This window comes from Dermacentor silvarum, unplaced genomic scaffold (assembly GCF_013339745.2).
Source record: "Dermacentor silvarum isolate Dsil-2018 unplaced genomic scaffold, BIME_Dsil_1.4 Seq1016, whole genome shotgun sequence".
NCBI classification, from domain to species: Eukaryota; Metazoa; Arthropoda; class Arachnida; order Ixodida; family Ixodidae; genus Dermacentor; species Dermacentor silvarum.
The window spans coordinates 24,290-45,378 of record NW_023605452.1 but is presented as its reverse complement, the minus strand read 5'-3'; the positions used below and the strand labels follow the sequence as shown (position 1 = coordinate 45,378).

The window sequence follows — 21,089 nt, the reverse complement described above, 5'->3', positions numbered from 1 at the left end:
TGAGTCGTTCGTGTCGTTTCGCGCTGTCAGAAGTTCCACTTTATTAGTTTGTTCTTGTTGTTTTTTTCCTAGTCAACCAATTTTTGTGCCTTTGAGACACTACATTTCAAGCGTACAACAAAGTCAATATGAAGGATTGAAAAGTGGCATCACGAGTCGAAGCCGCCAGAGTAGTCTGCTAACAATGGTCTCGACTCGCCCGTGTGAGGGGAGGGGACGTCTACTGCGGAATTTTTCGCGGCGGCTGATGTCACTCGACTTCACCCATATCCCCCGCGAAAACGTCCCTCCCGTGAATACACCTTAAGGCAAGGGGCGACTTCGAGGCTAAGAATTGGCGTAAAAACCCTCACCTTATATTCGAATATAAATACGGTACATCTGTTCTGGATACGAGCATGTTCAACTCCCTTTGTAAATGTCCAGTAACCGTCGTCAAGCCCCGAGTTAACTGCCTTTGCTTGATTGCTTGCTCTTCCAAGACCACGATCGGTTCAACAGCCTGATCAACGAGCTGCCTCAGCCGTCCTCGCTGGCAGGCGTGAAGTTGACGCCCCAAGAGTTCGAGAAGGACGACGACACAAACTTTCACATGGACTTTATCGTGGCAGCGTCCAACCTGCGCGCCTCCAACTACGACATCCCACTGGCCGACCGGCACCACAGCAAGCTCATCGCGGGCAAGATCATCCCCGCCATTGCTACCACCACGGCCCTGGTGGCCGGTCTGGCCTGCCTTGAGCTCTACAAGGTAAAGTGGGTTTGGGCTAGATGGCCACTCATTGTAACAAGCACATAGCTTCGGGATTGTTTTTTTATTATTATGCGACACCAGCATTATAAGACAGGACGCAAGAAGCCAGCATGTTGGAATATACCTTTATCTTGGGCCACCAAAGCAACGTGGTGCTGATCACTGCGGTGTCATTGTCACGTGGTGTCATCTTCGTTTCGTGTCCCATTCCTTAGCACTGGCATCGGATCGCTGTAACAAATTACCGGCGTGAACGAAAGGCAAGGGCCCAAGAACAACAGGAGCAGCACCAACTTCCAATAAATTTTATATCGACATTACATGCTTATTGCTGTGTGTTCTAATCCATAGCTGGGCTTTCATGGGCGAAACGCTTTTTTTTTCATTTGATTCTTATGTTCCTTCGTTGCTGTGTGTGTATGCTGCTTTCCATGTTCCCGTCTCAATTGTAGTGATAATTCCTTTCTTTCATCTGCCACACGGTAACTGAATTAAAAATGGAAAGAACAAGAGAACTCATATCTCTGTATAAATTATTTAGATAAGTATGACATTCTCAAAGTAAGGGAGAGGACGAATATTTAAAATTCTTGGGATCTTTTTTCTCTTTTTTTCCGCGTCCACCCTAATGTTCTCACCAATTAAGCTATTCAATCCACCTCATACTAATGACGTTTGATCTCTTACTAATTCCTTGTGCACTCATATGTTCATCTGTATGTGTTCTCCCTTATTAGGCTCCTCAAGCCACCTCATACTAAGGGTAATACTAATGTGTTCATAATTATGCATGCATATGTTCATTTGCCTGAGTGAGCATGTGCGTCTGTGTCATTCAGAATCACATCTTGGCCACGCGACCACATCTACTAAGTTTTCTTCTGGGATCATTGCGCTGTGGTTTGAAGTGCCAAATAGATGGCACTTTACATACACAAACACAATACATGCACAAGCTGTGGGAATGCTGCGCATGTCAAGGCACCGACCACGGCCAGGTTATTCACCGAACGTACCGATATTCGAAAAATTGTATATTCGATAAACTGAATATGAGATGCATGATTCGCGAAGCGAATTAATCGAACGCTTACTATTCGATTCGAAATTGAATATTCAAGTATTCGCACATCCCTAATTGTTACATGATTTCATTGTGGGTAATGAAGAGGGTCCCATCATTCTTGGTTCCTTCAATTTTTTGCCATCCCATGTACTCAGCAAATCAAATTGCTTGTTTGCGACTCCTCCGCAGTTGGTACAGGGGCACGACAAGTTGGAGCTGTACAAGAACAGCTTTGTCAACCTGGCATTGCCGTTCTTTGGTTTCTCTGAGCCCATTGCTGCAAAAAAGAGCACGGTGAGAAGGCTATTTCATTCCACCCACCCCTCTCGCGCACCATTACAGGGTTATAGTTAGTGTAGTACGATTATCAATGGTAACGCCACCGTTTTTTTATTTATTTACTTATTTATTTATTTACCTACATCACCTTTACAGGCATTACAGCAACAGAGGATCTGGTTGGCGAGATTACAACAGGCGACCTTGGTTGCACATAAAATTTAAGCTCGTTGGCCTAAGCCTTTATTTACAGCAGTGTGCGTTATAGTGTGTAGCCAATAGAGTTGTGGCAAATGCATAAGGCTGCAAATGACAATGGAGTAATTTTCATTGTTCTGTGTATGTGGTGTCATTCTAATGACATTAAAACTTGAAGCGTCAGGCAATGTCAAGTTTTGCTTAGCTAGCACATGGCAAAGCTGATGCACACTAGCTAAATCTAGTGAAAATTCAGAGATGCTACAATTTCATGTGATAGTTGAGTTTCTAACAGTCAGGAAATGAGTCAGGACATGGTCTCGACGAGCGTCAACATTTTAATGTATCGTGACGACCTTAGCTCGTCATAGCTGTCGTAATTTTTTGGCTTATGACAAGCCCACCTTTGGCAATAGACATTCTATGGCCATCACATTGAACTAATTATATTTATCACAACAGCGTGGCATTCGCAGCCGTGAAGCCACATCTCAAGGTGAATTTCACGCACATAACCTGCACCTCGTTTTTACTGTCATTTTTTAAATTTTTGGTGTGGGTTATATGTGGAAAAATATGGTAATAAATATCATCGAGTCACTTGATCAACCATGTAAGTCAGCCTTATCTTCTTTAGCTTCGAAAGTTGGTTGACCTTTGCTGTTTGTTGTAAGAGAGAGAAGTAACAATTTGTTCTCGCTTTTTCTTGAATTAGCGTAACTCAAAATGAGTGAAGGAAATGAGTCATTTAAAAAAACGAAAACCCTGTCTCTTGTTTTTTCTTATGTGCTTCTTCGTAATTCTCTTGTTTCCTTCACCCATACTCAGTTGTACTAATCCAATAAAACGTCATGGCATACCAACTCACTCAAGAGAAGATGGTACTTGCAACATTTAAAAAAAGGTATTTGAAAATTGAGCCAACAGAGGGTTCTTTAAGCAGATCTTGAATATGTCGTTAGTTCTTGTATAGCTGCTACATTTCTTGAGTTTTGTTCTACACAACGGCAAAATACAGTGATCTTTGCGGAAACTTTCTTGTGTATTAAATTTTCATAATAAGCATTTGGCTGTGGCTTATTTAGCTCTTTGTAGACTGCAAAGTGCCGATATCTAACCAAACACCTTGTACAATTAGTGTAACTATGCAAAAAAGATTAGTGAACCTAAACAATTTTTTTCACAATCCCATGAGAATAACCTTGTGCACTTATAATTGTCCTATACTAACGAAATTTTGCATACATAGTTTTCGAGGTATGTAGAATGCTAATATCTGCTTGAAATGCAATATCTCTCAGCAGTAGCTGCAAATGTACATGGTTATATTTCATAGGATTGTGGGAAAATGTTTGTTAAAGTTCCCTAACTTTTTCTGCATAGTTCCAGTAATTGTACATGTACATGCTGTTTAGATACATATCGGTACTATGCGGTCTACAAAGAGCTAAAGAAGCTACAGCACGATTCTTCTTGTACATATTTTATACACAAGAAAGTGCTCGCAAAGATCATTATATTTTGCCGTTGGGTAGGACATAACTAAAAAATGTAGCAGCTACATAAAAACTGACATATTTTATATCTAGAAGAAGAACTCTGACTGGAAGTATTTTGTAATTTCTACTACAAATAATAAAAAAGATGTTTCGAGGGACATCTCCCCTCAAACTACCACCCTTGTTCTCGTTTGAAAAAATAAAATTTATTGCATTCAAGCCACTGCGAACTGCTGCTTCCAGCGCTTGTAGGAAGCTTCCGGCACCCACAGTACGGGAAAGCACAGCCGTCGAAGTTGGAAGGTGTCATTTTCGAGATTGGGAAGTTGGTATTTCACACCACCTATAGCAGTTTTGGTTTTTTATTTGATTTTAATGCGCATGTAATCATATTAGTGAGCTTCTGGGAAAAAAAGTGTGCATTAGAATTGAGTAAATAGGGTACATGGGAAACGTCTATTGGTGCTTCCTGTTAGTGCTTGCCGGAAACTTGACGGATGCAGTTGCTTGTACGACTAGCCGCGCATTGGATTGCACTTGAAATTGTATCATGTGTCTCCTGCTCAACTCGTAGTAACAGAGCAAACGTGTTGAAAATAAATGAAAGCACTTACGTTTGTTTCGTTCCTTTCACGGTCAACCAGTTCAACGGCCAGGAGTACACCATGTGGGACCACTTCGACGTGCAGGGAGAGCTCACCCTGAAGCAGTTTCTCGAATACTTCAAGGTGGGTGTTTTTGAGATATACATATAAAATATAACCTCGCGGATACAATCCCGTTTCATACGATTTCCCAGCGCCAATATTAGTGATCGAGAAACAAATAATGGCCCAATACAGTTCCGCTCTCTATGAAAGCCTTTCTATGTAGCTTTCATAGATTATGAAAAGGCATTTGATTCAGTAGAGATACCAGCAGTCATAGAGGAATTGCCTTATGAAGGAGTACATGAGCCCTGCGTGGATACGTTAGCAAACATCCACAATAATTCCACAGCTACCTTGGTTCTCCACAAGAAAAGTGGAAAGTTACCTATCAAGAAAGGGGTCAGGTAAGGAGACACGATCTCTCCAATGCTATTCACTGCGTGCTTAGAAGAAATATTCAAGCTCTTAGACTGGGAAAGCTAAGGAGTGAGGATCAACGGCGAATATCTCAGCAACCTTCGGTTTGCAGATGACATTGTTCTATTCAGCAACAATGGAGACGAATTACAGCAAATGACTGAGGACCTTAATCGAGAAATTGTAAGAATTCGGTTAAAGATGAATATGCAGAAGACAAAGATAATGTTCAATATCCTGGCAAGGGAACAAGAATTCTGGATCGCCAGTCAGCCTCTAGAGTCTGTAAAGGAGTACGTTTATCTAGGTCAATTACTCACAGGGGACCCTGATCACGAGAAAGAAATTTGCAGGAAAAAAATTGGGTTTCAGTGCATACGGTAGGCATTGCCAAATCCTGACTGGGAGCTTACCACGGTCGTTGAAAAGAAAAGTGTGCAATCATTACATTCTACCGGTGCAAACATATGGGGCAGAAACTTGGAGGTTCACAAAGAAGCTCGAGAACAAGTTAAGGACCGCACAAAGAGCGATGGAACGAAAAATGTTAGGACTAACGTTAAGAGACAGGAAGAGAGCGGTGTGGGTCAGAGAATAAACGGGGATAGCCGAAATTCTAGTTGACATTAAACGGAAGAAATGGAGTTGGGCAGGCCTTGTAATGCGTAAGATGGATAACCGGTGGACCATTAGGGTTACAGAATGGATACCAAGAGAAGTGAAGCGCAGTCGAGGTCGGCAGAAATCCAGATGGGGTGATGAAGTTAGGAAATTTGCAGGCGCAAGTTGGAATACGCTAGCGCAAGACAGGGGTAATTGGAGATCGCAGGGAGAGGCCTTCGTCCTGCAGTGGACATAAAATATAGGGTGGTGATGTATATGATTATGATGACAGTTCCGCTTCATTTTTACCGGTTAATATGTTCCCGGAAAACACAATCTTTCGACACCAAGGTTAAGTACAGTGCCAGACACTATTGAGAGCAGTAGCCGCCCACCACAGCACTTTCCAGCGCCAAGAGCTTTGCACCTGTGCCAGCAAAGCTTCTTGCGGGTCGTCGCACGTCGCATTCACAGCTATCGCCGCCAATCCTATCACGATAAGCTAATTTGGTGTAGGGTCAATGGTAGCATACCGCACGCTTTAATTGGCGATAGCCCAAACGCACCGCCGTTCCTTGCTGCAGGCGGTGCAATGTTTTCCTCTGGCGGCATCGTATTCCGGCGTCGACCACCAGCTCCATTTTGTTTCTGTTTCCCGTTGCCGTCTTAAAACGCTAAGCAAGCTGAAAATGACAAAGCATCTATCAGGCCACTCTCACCCCAACAGCTCGACGCGCACCAGCGTCTTGCGCCCAACAATTCTCGATTCTCGCCGGGAGGGCATGTCAAAACTTCTCAAACTTCCCCGCCTGAAGAAGCTGGGCCGAAGCCCCACTGACAATGCGCATCCAAGGTCATTCGGGTCCCACCGATTCTGTATGCGTTGGCATCTCTTGCTGCAATGATTCAAGCAACGCTTCACCTTACATAGAATGATGTTCTACTGTATGTATTATGCACACGTAAAGTAGTGAACAAAAATATATATTTTTTGCATTTCAGGTCCTCGGGATTAAACTGTTCAGAAGGTTGACGCTGCGTTATGCCAGTTCAGTAGCTTGGGGCAATAGCTAGCCTCTTGAAAACTCACTGCCGTGTATTGCTATTTGCAATAGCGCACCCATCGGACACACAACTTGCGCATTCCAAGAATGTGTTGAAACTGTACATCAACCAGCATGTGAAAGTGCATGTGCGGTGGTCAGCGAAATCTTAACGATAACTGAAGAGGTTAGCCGGGCGAAAGGCTTGGCTTGCTACGGCATGTTTAATATGTCACAGGAGATCAGACAGAAAGCGAAAACAACAAAAAATCCAGCCACAGTGACTCGTACAAAAAGCCTGAAATGTAGGCAACAGTGAGCACCGTGAAATAAACACAGCGGAAAATGGAGCTTTATGGCACAGTCAGTACAAAATTTTGTCCATCTCTGTCCCTTTAGTTGCACCATCGCATACCGTGTTTGACAAAATCCAGAAAAAAAGAAAAAAATACATTAGCTACACCTTATAAACTCCGGTCATGAATTTTTCACAGGAACCCAGAATATTGTACATTTTTGTTCACTGCTATAGTATATTTATATATTTAGCGTAAGTGAACATTTCTTTGCCTCTTCCATCCAATTTGTGGGTGCTGCTGTCTTGCCTAGTAGATAACTACTAGTACTTGAATTACTGTTTAAGAGGAAGCTGTAGTTCTGGGCCAACTCGGATTTTCTTATTCAAATACGTACGTTTAAAACACATAAATGCTTGTATGGGCCAACCTCGGGACCATTTTAAAATGCAATTTCTTGTATTTAAGAAAGGAAGGTAATTTTAGTGACTCTAGAAAGCAGAATGTTGATTTAGAGCCTGAAATGTACATAAATTTATGAAAACTTGCAAGTCTAATCAAAATGGAAGCACGGAGTTTATAAATCCATAACTCTACACCATAAACAGACATCACAGTTCTGTAAATTGCATGTTTTATAAAATTCAAGAGGTACAAATGTAACATATGGGCTTGCAGCTTCTACAAAGTTTTCGGAATGTTTGCGAGAGTTTTGCAAAACTCCTACTGATAAATTTCCTACTGACAAAAGTCCTACTGATCCTACTATATAAATATTTCAGAGTGGTGTGTTATATGATGTCCATTCACATATGTTCTCGCCATATTTACTTTACCGGTTGGTCTGAAGCTCTCCTAGTACAGATATGTTTTTTCATGGCTGTAACCTTTCTCAGGCAATGCCCTACCTAGAGCCTGTGAAGTACTCTAAATAAATATTTTGTCCACTTTAGATGTATTTTAGGTGCAGTTTACAGAATAGTAATATCATTTCTTTGTACGAATTTAATTTAAAGAATTGATGGCCTAAATTAAACTACTTCCTACAAGTCATACCTTTTAAATATTTCTTTTAAATGCAAAAAACTCATCAAAGTTGGTGCATACTAAGCAAAGCAAAGCACTTTTTCTATTCCCTATGTACAGCAGACTTCCGTTAATTCAACTTCAATTAATTCAGTATTTCGGTTAACTCGATCCCATCCGAAGGTCTCTACCGGCTCCCGTGCATTTCTGTGAACCCAAACTTTTGTTATTTCGATCCCAAAATTGGCCTTTGCCGGATAAATTGTGGTTGACCAGTCCACTCACGGGCCTGACCCCTATGGCAACCCTTTTAGTGGCAGTGCCTGTCTCGGTGGAGCTTAATGGACAGTGAATGCGTTGAGCACACGTCATATCTCGTCGATATTGCCTATTTTCCGCCCGCCATAGGAATATTTTCAACCAAAAATCATAGCTCACAATGTTTGATTACGGTATTTAGCCGGTTCTAAGTCGCGCCTTCCTTTTTATATAGATTTGGGCCGAAAATTGCATGCGCAGTGCAATTGAACACGATACCAAACCGCCTTCGCAACGTTCGCATGCTTTGCCTCGTGAGATAGACGTATTGCGGCGAAGCTGACTAAAAATTGTGTAGCAGAACTGATTTTAGAAAGCCGGCCGTCATTTTGCAGCGATTTTTCTACCTAAAAGATTGGGTGCGCGTTAGATTTCGTCTCTCTTAGGAGCTCTAACGTCATTTCTACGTTTGTTTACTACATTGGAAACATAGAAAGTAGGTTTGTGTTTGTTTCAGAGTCATCTTAGAATTGGTCAAGTAGTGCCAAATGAATCAGCAGGGTGTTTTGGCGTTTTTTCTGTGTCTTATTTCATTCGGCCCGCCAGATAATTCGATCAATTCCGCTGGTTCCATCAGGGTCAAATTAAGGTTCGTCAGGAACTAAGAGTCATTAGGGTCGACTATTTAGATAGGATCTCTGTAGGTAAAATTTCCTCTCTAGCTTTTCACTGACATCTCTATAGCTCTTGTGTTATTTGAAAGGGGCCCTGGACCACATTTCTTTAAGCTTTCAAAAAACGCCTTTTAATGAGTATGGTACTGTCTATGAAATATATCAGCGACATAATTTTTCAGAAAGACCTAATGAAAGTGTAGGTACGTTTAGCGCAGTATTTTAGCGCAGTAGCGCAGTAGCGTTCACCAGGGGCAAACGGAAAGGTAAGGCTCCTTTGGAACAGAAGAGCACCGGTGGCTATAAGGTGACGATAACCCGCCTACGCCACTACGGTGAATGGGCTCGTCATGGCTGCCCGCGGTGGCCACAGTATTTAGGCTATGCAGAATACGCAACTGTATACGTGTGGCTATGCGCAACCGTAAGTGCAAGGCAGGGCTGGAGTGCGCGCTTTCTTGCTCCAGCCTATATTCGTGCTACGTGGTGCAGACTGGCTTTGTCCTGAACGTATAGTAGGCACATTCAGACTGCGCACTTCGTAGGGCTCAGTATGAAACTCATTACAAAGAACGTCTAACTAGGAGCGGCCGATAGTGAGCGCGCACTAGTGCGCGTCCCTCGTGGCTACCAACTGCTATTCATCGTGAGGTGCAACACGCTTAGCATACGTGTGGTCTGGGCAGAAGTTTCACGTTGTTTGAGGCTAGTTGAGTGTTCCAGACTAATCGAAGGTAGTTGGAGCCGACGGCAGTGACACCCCAATAAGCATCGGGGCCAAAGTTTCATTTCAACGTGGGCGGGCGTGGCCGATCGTGAGCAGACGATAGTCGGATCGCACTTGTTGAATGATATAAGCTATTGGCCTATAATGGCAGCTGTGTATGGGCATCTGCTGTATGATGAAATATGGAAGCCCCTTAAACGGTGCATAGAAGTCGTTCGTTGAAAAGAGGGTGTTTGAGGAAAAGGTGACTTTGCACTTCACTTGTGAGCCCTACGTACCGTGAACAAGTGCAAAATTTGGTTGAGATGTTCACAGCGGCGTAAGCTATCCGCGAAACCTGCTTTTCCCCCTAGTTCGAGGTCTGGTTCGACACCCCTCTAAGACGTGAAAGCAATCAATCATAATCCATACCTGCCATCTCCTGCATTTTCTGTAAGGGTTATGAATCTGGGCTCCTTCTACGACTAAGCAAATATTGTGTCAAGCTTCATAAAAAAATTTTATTAGCAAAAACAGATTCTCTTGCTGATCACCGACCCTGTCGTTGGAACCTTGAAGGTGGAAAGACACCAGATGGTTGCTTCGAGCAAATTTGCACTGACGTGCTCCTGAAGCAGGAGGAATTGGCAACATCAAAGTCGCTGAAAACGTCAAGGCGAACCAAAAACGACGTGTTGCTTGCCAGTGTGTGTTATTCCTTTTTTTTTTTTTTTGCTTCCTGTGTGCAGAATTTAAAGGTAGATCCTCATTAATGACGTGCACGTGCATCTCACAAAAGGTGTGTGCTCAGGGCAAACTTAAAAAAACACATTGTTTATTGTTATCCCCTCCCCCCACTTTCCACCCTCCCCTCCTCGTTGTCGTGTACGCAGGATTTCTTTTTTACAAATTTTAACGTTTCACAGGTTGGCGCGTACGATATTCGGTCATTTCCTCGTGACCACCAGTTAGCCAAATTGACAGCCATGTTTCAAAGCTCGCTGTGTACGCTGTAGTTGTGTGCAGTAGCTTTTTAATCGTGTTTTCTTTTCTCATGCTCACAGAAAAAGCATGAGGTTGAGATCACCATGCTATCCCACGGACTCTCCGTGCTGTACCCGCCTAAAGTGAAGGAACGCCTTGATCTTCCGTGAGTACCGGCTTCGTTTGTGACACGATCCCATTTCATCCTGGCTTTACTTATTTTGACCCTCCGTGGCTTTACAGCATTAGACAGGGGCAATGTTAAAGAAACATGTAATTGCAAACAAATACAAAATTAAGATATACTCAGTGACATAGAAATAACTTTGTAACACAGATGAGAACTTGCAATTAAAGATGTCTTGTTTGTCAATTTAGGTGCACGTTAAAGAGCCTCAGATGTTTGAAATTGGGAACTCCAGAATTCGTCACTGGGTGTTGGCAACAATGTCGAAATAAGCAAAGATGGCTACGCCATCCAGGTTCATGGCGGCTATTTCGCTTGGGTCCGTGCTAAAGTTTCTCAGTCGTGGCATTGAAACGAGGTGTTTCGTCGAAGCCGAACGGGTCCTTGCTGCCGATCACATTATTTTGATTGGTCTCAAGGATTTCAGAGATCAAACCATGGACATAGCTAAGCTGTGTGTGCAAACGACCGGCCTGCATAGTGATCCGCATCAGATTTTTAATGTGTAAGGATTTCGAGTGTCAAAATGGAGAAAAGTGTATTTGTGGTAAGTGTGGGAATGCGCGGTCACGTGGTATAGAGACAGAGAGAGGATGGGAGGGCTTAGGAGAATGTGTATATGCATGTGTGTGTGTGCTTTTTCGTACGCACACAGGCCATGTATAATTACATACGTATAGTGCAATTGGTGATGGTCCGAAGCAGGCCACTGTCACTTGTACTTCGCGCCTCGAAAAGGCATAACGTGTTCTGAGTGAGTTACTGCTAAGCAAATAAATGCAACCACCGCTGGCTGACTATCAGCGCATTTACAGTCGCCAGCCGCTTTTTCGGATGCAGACTAGTGCCATCTTCTAGTGGCTTGCAAGAATTTAGCAGCACACAAGTATACGCGTGACGCTTTGGGGAACTTTTTGTTCAGTTTTATTCATTTATTTATTTTCACATACTGCAGCCCCTGGTGGGACTGTAGCAGGAGTGGATAATACAATAAAATACAAAAAAGAAATAAAACAGGCAACAATGAAAGAAAGTTAAACGCAATGTTAAGGGAGCACAGACAAGAATTCGTTTAATGGGAGAGAACAGCTGGTACCTGGTAGTGAATTTCAAGTTTCAATTGTTTGAGGGCAAAAACTGTACTTAAACGTATTAGTGCATGCAAAAAATGGTGCATTGCTAAGCGCGTGATGTTTTCTACTTGAAGAGAATCTAGCAAAGGTGATATATTCTTTCTTGGAGCGGTGACAGGACGAATGAATAATGCCGTCAAAAATTTTTTTAAAGAATTAACGTGTCGCTGTTTGACGAGAAATGTTAGGTTGAGTGAGTACATGGCTGACGACGGTGAGAACTGGTGGTCATAACGTGGGTAGATAAATCTAATGGCTTTCCTTTGGACGGCCTCAACTCTGTCTATTTCGTACTGCTTGTAGGGATTCAAAACGATAACACCATACTCAAGTGTGGGGCGGACAATAGTTTTATACAACAGTAATTTGGTGTCGCGCGGAGAATTAAACAGCGTACGACGGAAATAGCCAAGTTTTTGTAGAGCTTTATTCGTAATGGAATCAATGTGCTTTGACCAGGACAGGTTAGTGGTCAAAGTGATACCAATATATTTATATTCAGAAACGCGTTCACTGGAATTATCATTAAATTCGTAGCTGAAAAAAGAACGGGCAAGCTTTATTAGAGAAGCACATAGCGATAGTCTTACGGAAGTTGATATTCATTTGCCATGTTTCACACCATTCGGAAAATCTGACGAATGATTCATTAAGGCAAACGTGATCAAGGTGAGAGGAAATGATGTCATATAATACGCGGACGTCTGGATACATTCGGATTTTAGATGATATCTCACGCGGTAAATCAATAATATATAGTAAGAAAAGAAAGGGACCGAGGACCGATCCTTGAGGGACGCCTGATGACACATCCACCACCGAAGGATTGATCGAGTTAAAGCTTACGAATTGAGAGCGGTGAGACAAAAAACTCACTATCCAGTTCACTAAATGAGGGTTGTTAAGCGTAGCATTTAGTTTGGGCAGTAGTTTTGAGTGAAGTACGGTATCGAAAGCTTTGTAAAAATCTATGAATATAGCGTCAATTTGAAATCTCTTATCCAGGTTAGAAGCTATGTCATGCGTGAACTCGACAAGTTGTGTTATTGTGTTAAATCCGCGTCGGAATCCATGCTGTACATTAGCGAGAATGTTATTTGATTCAAGAAATTACATAATGTGTTTCTGTATTATATGCTCTAGTATTTTGCATGAATTTGGAGTTAGAGATATTGGCCGGTAGTTTGAAAGATGTTGCTTACTACCTGACATGTAACGCAAGCACCTCAGCCATCTTCCATGATGAAAGTACTATGCCGGAAGTTAGTGATTTATTGAAGATAAGAGTAAGGTAGCGTGAAGTTCATAAGGCATACCGAACGAGAAAGAAATTCGGGATACCATCAGGCACTTCACTTTGTATCAATATTTAGTATGAGGTTTAAGACACTTTCTGTGCTAAGGGATCATTAATGGGGCAAGTTGGATTCATGTTTGAAAAGGAGGCACAATATGATTATCGCAAGTAAAAACGATCTTAAAGTACGCGTTGAAGGCGTTGAAGATTACTAATGAATCACTAGTCGTTTCGTTGTTCACACATAAAGATGTACAAGAGCTGTCACGAGGAAAAATGTAACCCAAGAACTTACGCGGATTACTTTTCAACAGAAGTGGCGGCTGCACGCTATAAAAAAAAGTATTTAGCTGATTTGGTTTTTGTACAAAGATCTTCCTTCGGGCATTAGCAAACCTAATGTGTACGGGTTTATGGGAGTCCTTCAATCGTCTAAGCCTACGAGCACGACGTGAAAGATGTAGTATATCTTTGTTCATCCAAGGAAGTTTAGTATTTTTTGTTTTGATGGGAATGAAGTGTTCAATACATGACGGGACAATACCTTCAAAATATGTCACGAGAAACATTCATGTCACTTGATATACTGAGCGTTTCAAAAGTGTCGAAGCCATCAGCCAATGCATCTAGAATACAGGTGTCGTCAGCGTGATTAACATCGCGAAATGTAGTAAGTACGAAGGATGGTTTAGGAACAATGCACGGAATAGAAACAAAAACAGCCTTATGATCAGAAATGCCTTCTACGGGTACGGCCACGCTAGCGGCAAAAACGCGCGTTTCTGCCGCTAGCGTGGCCATACCCTACCATTTCACAAATGTACTCATTCGCGGCAAGGTTCGAGCTAAGAAAGACCAAGTCCAAAAGAGCCTTCTGCCTGGTAGGCTCACAAACGATTTGAGTAAGCCCCAAATTCAGGCTAAAATTTATAAGTTCCTTAACGAAAGTGGCATCGTGACCGCACGTCGATAGAGAGGGCCAATGAATGCCCGCTGCGTTGCAATCACCAAGACAGGTAAAGTGGGAAGGACCTAGGTTGTGCTTGTGCATGAACGTTTCGATTGCCTGAAGTGAGTCCACCGTTGTTTCAGACGGGGGGGGGGGGGGGCGATAGTAAGCGCTGATTACAAAATGCATCTTTTTCCAAGTAAACTTTGCACCAGGCCGGTTCCGTATCTAGAGGGGCTGGAAAAATAGAGAACGTAAGATCTGACCGAAGCAAAAGGGCGACGCCACCCCCTTGGCGGTTTTGTACGTCCGTCCGAATTGCGATATCCCATTGTGTAGCCACGTTTCCGTGATTGCAACTACGTGAGGACAGTACGAGTGAATAAGAGACAGGAAGGCAGGAAATTTATTGCTGATACTTCGTGCATTGTTATTGAGTAAACGGAGGTAATCAAACGATGTGGAAGCTGGTCAAAGATGCGATGATGGTAAGACATTATGGCTGCTGGCATCGGCAGGGTTGATAACTGAAAGCGCAGATGAGGAGCAAAAAAAATGACTGGAAGATTTCGCGATTGAGTTAGACGCATGATCCCAGTGATATAGAATCTTATTAATAAAGACATTATCATAGCGCACTTTTACAACAAAACCTTTGTCGCGAAATGAACCGGAGGCCTCCCAGAGATTTTTGCGAACAGATCTCACATTTGAAGACAGGTCATCGGGGAAGCGCAGATCGGAATTTTATAGTTTACAGGCATTTTTGAAGAGCTGAAGCTTATCCTAGAAATTTAAGATCTTCATTATGACCGGGTGCTGGGGGCCTTCCCGAGGCCGACCAAGCCTGCGGCACCGTTCAATTGAGTGGCATTGCATCTTCAGTGTCTCAGAAAACAGCCGTGAGAGATTAGCTATTATTGTTTCGTGAGTTTCGCCAATCGTTTCATCAAAACCGTGTAAAATTATATTGTTTCGACGGGACCTGTTTTCTAGTTCATCATAGTAGCCGTGTCACAGTTGTCCAAAGCGAAGCCACTTCTGCCTGTAGTTTTGTGCGCAGTTTAGTGACCGCTGGGGCGTTATCCGCTGTGCTCATGCGATTGTCTAAGTACTCGAGAAGTTAAGAAACAGCCTTGAAGTTGTTTTGACTGAGAGAAGCTTCCAATTCACCATTTTGCGTGACAAGCTTGTTCACTGGGGCTGTTAATGCCAGAATTTTATTTTTCACCTCATCAGACAGAGCCAGAGGCTGAGAGAAGATTCGAAAGTAGCTAGACGGCTTTCAAAGGCCTTGAAGCGGATATTGATATTCTCCTTTGACACAGATATCGCTAATCTTAAGATTAGCAATATCTTGTGCAATTCGGTTCTGGCCAGCTAGGAGCTGAGCAAACATATCACCAACGTTGTAAGGGTCAGCAACCGCTGCTCGTGACCTATCGAGGGTAGGGGTGGATCCGGACTGTGAGTTTCGCTCGGTGTTGGCTTGAGGGTTCCTTCTAGGAGGCCCCGGCTTCGTCTCAACATCACCACTCAACAAAATGCTACTAACAAGATGCACAAGCTCCGCCGAAATGTACGCAAAAAAGGAACTGCAGCATTGTGGGCAAGGCGGCAGCAACAAAAAATGGTCGTCAGATCGAATGAAGTAAGCAGCATTATAGTGGCATACCTACACAAAGAGCAGATTTCAAAGTCTTAGCATGGTTAGCACGGCATTGCTGTCGTCTTAGCACGGCATTGCTGTCGCCTTGCCCACTGAAGAAAGCGGCCAGCGGTTCTGCTCTTATAGTCACATGTACTGACATCACAGCGTTGGATACCAACAGGATCAGACAGTCCGTGATTATGTAGTCGAACGGAGATAAGTTGAAATCGGTGACGGTCGGGCCAAGGCTATCTTTAGTAAAGAAGACAGGGCAGACCAGGCACGGGCGAGATCAATCTTGTAACCGTTGTTTCGGAATCGAGGACGCATCCTGGACCGCCGGAGTGGGGCCCGCAGTAGCCAGGAACCCGAAGAGAAACTGCTCAAAGATCTGAATTCGTCTTAGCATGGTTGCGGCGTTGCTGTCGCCTTGCCCACTCTATCGAGTTAAACCTCGATATAACGAAGTCGGTAAAATCGGCAATTTATTTCGCGATATGGAATTTCTGTTGTATTGAAATTCGACCATTTATGTAAATAAGTACAGTCGCCAATCGATTATTCTTATGCGGAAAGGGGTCGCAAAATTTTCCGAATTAACGGCCAATCGAGAAAACCAAATTTGAATGAGAAAGCAATTCATTTTGTCGAATTTGGGAGTCGGCGGCGAATGATAGGGTTTCATGTCACGTCGACGATATCTTCACATCGGCGCTACGATGTGACCCCGCTGCCGACGCTTTTCATGGTAGCGTCGCCCGGCGCTATTTGCCCGACATTTGCCCGACGATGCTATCATGAAAACCGCCGGCAGCGGGGAGCGAATGCTTCGTCTGCCTCTCGCTTCAGCGGGTCTCCGAAACTCTAGATAACGCAATCTCCAGTACAACGCCGCTTCGGCACGTCCACTCTTTTCACGCACGGCAGATTGCCTCTGAAGCAGAGTGCGCGATTGCGTATGCGCTCAACCGCGCGCAGCCACGGCCGCGCCAGAAAACGAGACCCGCGCCAACTTAATCCCCACGGCTGCCCCCCCGCGCGCGCTTGATCGCTTTACCGCGAAGTCGCTCCCCTCCCCCTCTTTCACTAAGCTCGCGCGGGAAGACTGCACTCGTGAAGCCACCACCTTTTTTGTCTTACCATCGCACGCTTTCACTCGCACCTAAAGCACATAGTGCGCGATAGCTTCTTATCGTACTTGGACTGTATGCGGTACATGGCGCTGCTTCACTTCGGCGGTCGCTTTTGTCGCGCGGCGCGCAATGTGAGAGGTCCGTTCGCAAGCAGCCGCTTGTAATTCAGTCATGTGACCATTTGAGTCCGCGAAGTTTTCATTTATTGTCGCAGTATTGCTTCTAGGAGGTAGTGAAATTTCGTTATATTGGAATCGCGTATAAACACACTTCGTTATATTGAGATTTTAAATATACATGGTGCTCTGTGCACAGGAGGTTATGAAAGTTAAATACTTCGTTATATCGAGATGGTCGTTATGTCCAGGTTTAACTTATTCTCGCTCTCGAAAGTGGGAGTGTGGGCCTTACACGAGTGTGGGCCTTACACGAGTGTGGGCCTTACACCAGGGCGGGCCTTACACGAAGGCAGGCCTTACCCGAGTAAATACGGTAGTATGAACTGTATGCCCTCGAGCAGCAGCAGTGATAACACAAAGTGTCAGCAAGACTTTAAGTGGGAATGCGCCAAACAAACGGTCTTTCTCTGCATGTGTCCTGTCCCACAGCATGAGCAAAGTGGTGGCCCAGGTGTCGAAAAAGCCGATTGAGCCTCACGTGCGCAACCTCGTCTTTGACTTCTTTGGCAACAAGAACGGCGAGGAGCTACTCGACTTGCCGCCTGTGCACTACCAGCTGCCCAAGTGAAGTGTCACCAGCCGGGCCGCGGTGCTAGGTGTGTTCGTTGTCGTGGCCACTGGTCTCCGTGCACTGCTGTGTGGCAGGCATGTTGGTGTACGTACAGTGAAATCGCGTTGATACAATTCTGCATAATACGTGTTTCCGGATAATACGTTTCCTTGCCCTTTTCCTAGCCACTGTCTTACTGGAGCAATATGGTTCGTATAATACGATTTTCGGGTGGTACGTTATATTTGCCGGTTCCCGTGAAGATCGTATCGATGGTATTCAAGTCTACTGGGACAACATTTTAGCGCCAGCAGACAAGGACAACAAAAGGGAGATGTAGGCGCCGCGATGCGCTAACTTTAACGGTTTATTTTTAGGGAAACTTCGTAGACACAAAGCCCAACCATGCCACTCCTGTTCAAAACGTCATGCTGCTTCTTTTATGAAGGCATCCTTCTTGTCAAGCAGGTTGGCTGATGCAGTGATAACAAAACTTTCACCACTCGTCCTGGTATCTTCTTCCTCTGTAATTCCACATGTTTCCTTATCTCTGTGTCTGGCCAGACACAATCATTAAACAAATATGTCCAGCCGCACTCTTGACAGTGAATTGTTAGATGACCATTGTGTTAACTGTGAAACTTAGCGCATCATGGCATCTATGTCTCGTTTTTGTTCTTGTCTGCTGGTGCTAAAACGTTATCCGATTCTTCGAGAAGTTATTGCTGCAGCAAACGATGTTTCTTATACTTGGCGTGACCGCCTCGTATCAAATAGAAACATAATACACAATACGACTTATCAAATAAGAACGTAATACATAGGAGTCGATGGGATTTATGTCGAGACCGTGAGAACGCGACATAGTAGCCTGGAAAACGTAACAGCGCAGAACGTATTAATGGGGTTTCATTGTATAGGCTTACGATGAATATTGGATATAACGACAGGTGCGACTAGATCTCAGGTGCCACTTTGTTATAATGACGTTCAACTGTCATTATTATTTAAAGGGACATGCTTTTTACAGTAACGAACAATGTGACAGGGAACCTGCTGTTGTGACTCAAAGGCAATGGCATTCAGCTGCTGAGCTCAAGGTTGCGTGTTTAATTCCCAGTCCCGGCAGCCTCATTACAACAGCAGCTGAATGCAAAACTACTCGTGCTCTTAGATTTAGGTATTAAACCAGTGCCTCTCAGTACAGACTCCCTCTCAGCTTGGGGGTTGCTTTGGGCCATTGGATGCCATAATTTCATTTTACTTTCATGTGAGAGGGTGTACCGAATTCATTGCTAAGCGACAATTACTCGCGATGCATGGATTTGAATCCGAGGAGTCAATATGTTCCGAGATTCTTTCCTGATGACCATCTAGTCTCATACTTTTGTAAGGAGCATGTGTGTTTTACAACTGTGGCTTCTGAAAAGCAATCTGGGTGCCTCTCCTCAAGGGAGTAGGTGTTTTGTGTATGGTAGTGGCTGATGTGGCAAATCAGTTACCCATAAGCCCGCAACGTCAAGGTAGATTCATGAGAGGAAAATATTGTCATCCACCCGACTGCAGCACGAATCTACAAAGGAAACACATACAGGTTTCTCAGAAAGAAACCCATATGTGTTTCTTTTGTAACCTCGTGCTTCAGTCGGGGTGGATGACAATTTATTCCTTTCGCGTGGCTAATGTTGTCTTTTAAGGCCCGTTCGGACATCGCAAGAAAATTGTCATGAAATTATTTTTTGTTCACCTAGACTAGGTTTGGTGTGCAAGTTTCTTATGTACGTGTCACATGTGCTCTAAATTCATTCATGTACTTACCTTTGAAAATGACAACATACTATGTTTACCTGGCTACCATTTCTCAAATCGTTGACGTAGTGAGCATATATAGGACGTAGTGAGCTGTCGCCAAGGCTGTAAGACTGTTGGCAGCCACTAGAAGTAAATTAAACCAATTCATCTACAAATGACTATTTTTTCCGTCCTTCTAGTCGATGGAGATGGCAGCCAAGGTTCACAACTCGGCATCTTCATCGGGCAAGAAGGTTGCACTTCTGGCGATCCAGGTTCTTCATCTGGTTTAGCGACGAGAAAATTTACCTTTAGTTTTCTCTCTCTTGCGCCTTCTTTTTAAATTTCTGCCTTACCAAATTAAACCAGGAGTGAACCAGTCTGTAGTGCGCTGATTGTTTCTCTGCCCTCTCTTTTACTTCTCCAACAAATTTTAAAATTTGTCTGCGAGCAACGAAAAGAAAAAAAAATTGTTATGAATTTTCGAGCCATTGTTATCTCACCAAGGGGCGACTTGCAAGGCGAAATCCAAATGTTGCATTCATCATTCATCACTGCTGGCATGATTTTACCACTCACTAGCGCCGGGGGTTCGGTTCGGTTCGGTACTAGTGTAATCTAACTAACAGTGCAACACAAGTGATTGTCATGTGCGTGCATTAATCGTAAAAAGAGATAAAATACGACAAGCATTACGAAGCCTGCGGGACAATCAAGGAAATGTAATTAAACCAGCTGACAGAGGCACAGCTGTGATTGCGCTTCACACGAACATTGTGCTCCCATAAAACTTGTCACAAATTGACAAAATTGACAGTCACTTTAGCATACGACAAAGAGGGTGAAGGTGAAAGCCTGCGTACTCAAGAGACATTCATTAAATTACTTGACATTCTCATTCGAACGCGTTGTTACTGCTTATTGTTTTTCCCACCAAAGTTCGCGGGTTCGAGTGCCGTAATTCATACTACGTTAAGTAAATGTGCTTTAATTAACCTCACCCTAATTAACACCGAAGGTGGTGAGTTCGACTCCCACATAAGCTCGAGGGTTCGACTGCCACCAAAGGTCGTAGGTTCGGGTGTCTGAAATAACTCTATCTTAATTAGCATGGTGATGACGGTGACCCGCGCACCATCAAAATTGTTTAGTGAGCGTTGTTGGCTTACTCATAGCAGACGATGACGACGGTGACCCGGAAACCATTTGCATATAAGACACGATGTCGGGTTGGTGTAGTACGTAAATTACTACACCGAGTCATCGTGTGCGATTTCGCGTCAACGACACGGTTTTCGCTCAAGGACGTTGAAGGTCGACTTAACGATGAGACATATGAGGCTTTCGCCTTAATAAGTATGTGTTCACCCATCTGCTCAAAGAAGATATAAACAAACAACGATAAGTTGAATATGACGTTACCAAGGTCCGGTCCTGGCAGCTTTTATTTACTCCCGAAGGGTGGTTTGCTGAGAGAGTGCCTATTGCACTCTTGAGACAAGCAGCACGAAAATTCACACGACAAACAAGAGACTGACACAGCCCTTCACTCGTTGCTATTGTTTACTACTGGAAATACAAAATGCCACCGATCGCTACCAGCCTATCGTATTTTAGCTGTGAAACTGTAACTAAACACTTTCCAGCTCATAGACCATTAAGGCCATTCCACCTTTGCTTACTTTGTACGTAAAAGTCATAAGGCACTTCCTCAAGAAGGTGTTAAACCTTGCTGTGCCACAAGGTCACCATGAATGTCGCCCATC

General features: G+C 43.7%; 1 protein-coding gene across 1 annotated transcript in view; it reads left to right on the top strand.

Annotated features, from left to right (window-relative positions):
- Positions 1 to 19,697, top strand: part of LOC119434346 (ubiquitin-like modifier-activating enzyme 1) — a gene marked incomplete at its 5' end in the record, with an annotated part of 28,509 nt that extends 8,812 nt beyond the window's left edge. Inside the window, 6 exons of the mRNA XM_037701514.2 lie at positions 483 to 751; positions 2,010 to 2,114; positions 4,441 to 4,524; positions 10,534 to 10,619; positions 17,412 to 17,578; positions 19,524 to 19,697. Coding sequence (XP_037557442.2) covers positions 483 to 751; positions 2,010 to 2,114; positions 4,441 to 4,524; positions 10,534 to 10,619; positions 17,412 to 17,550 — 683 coding nt within the window. The remainder of the gene's footprint in view (positions 1 to 482; positions 752 to 2,009; positions 2,115 to 4,440; positions 4,525 to 10,533; positions 10,620 to 17,411; positions 17,579 to 19,523) is intronic.
- Between the last annotated feature and the right edge of the window lie 1,392 nt (positions 19,698 to 21,089).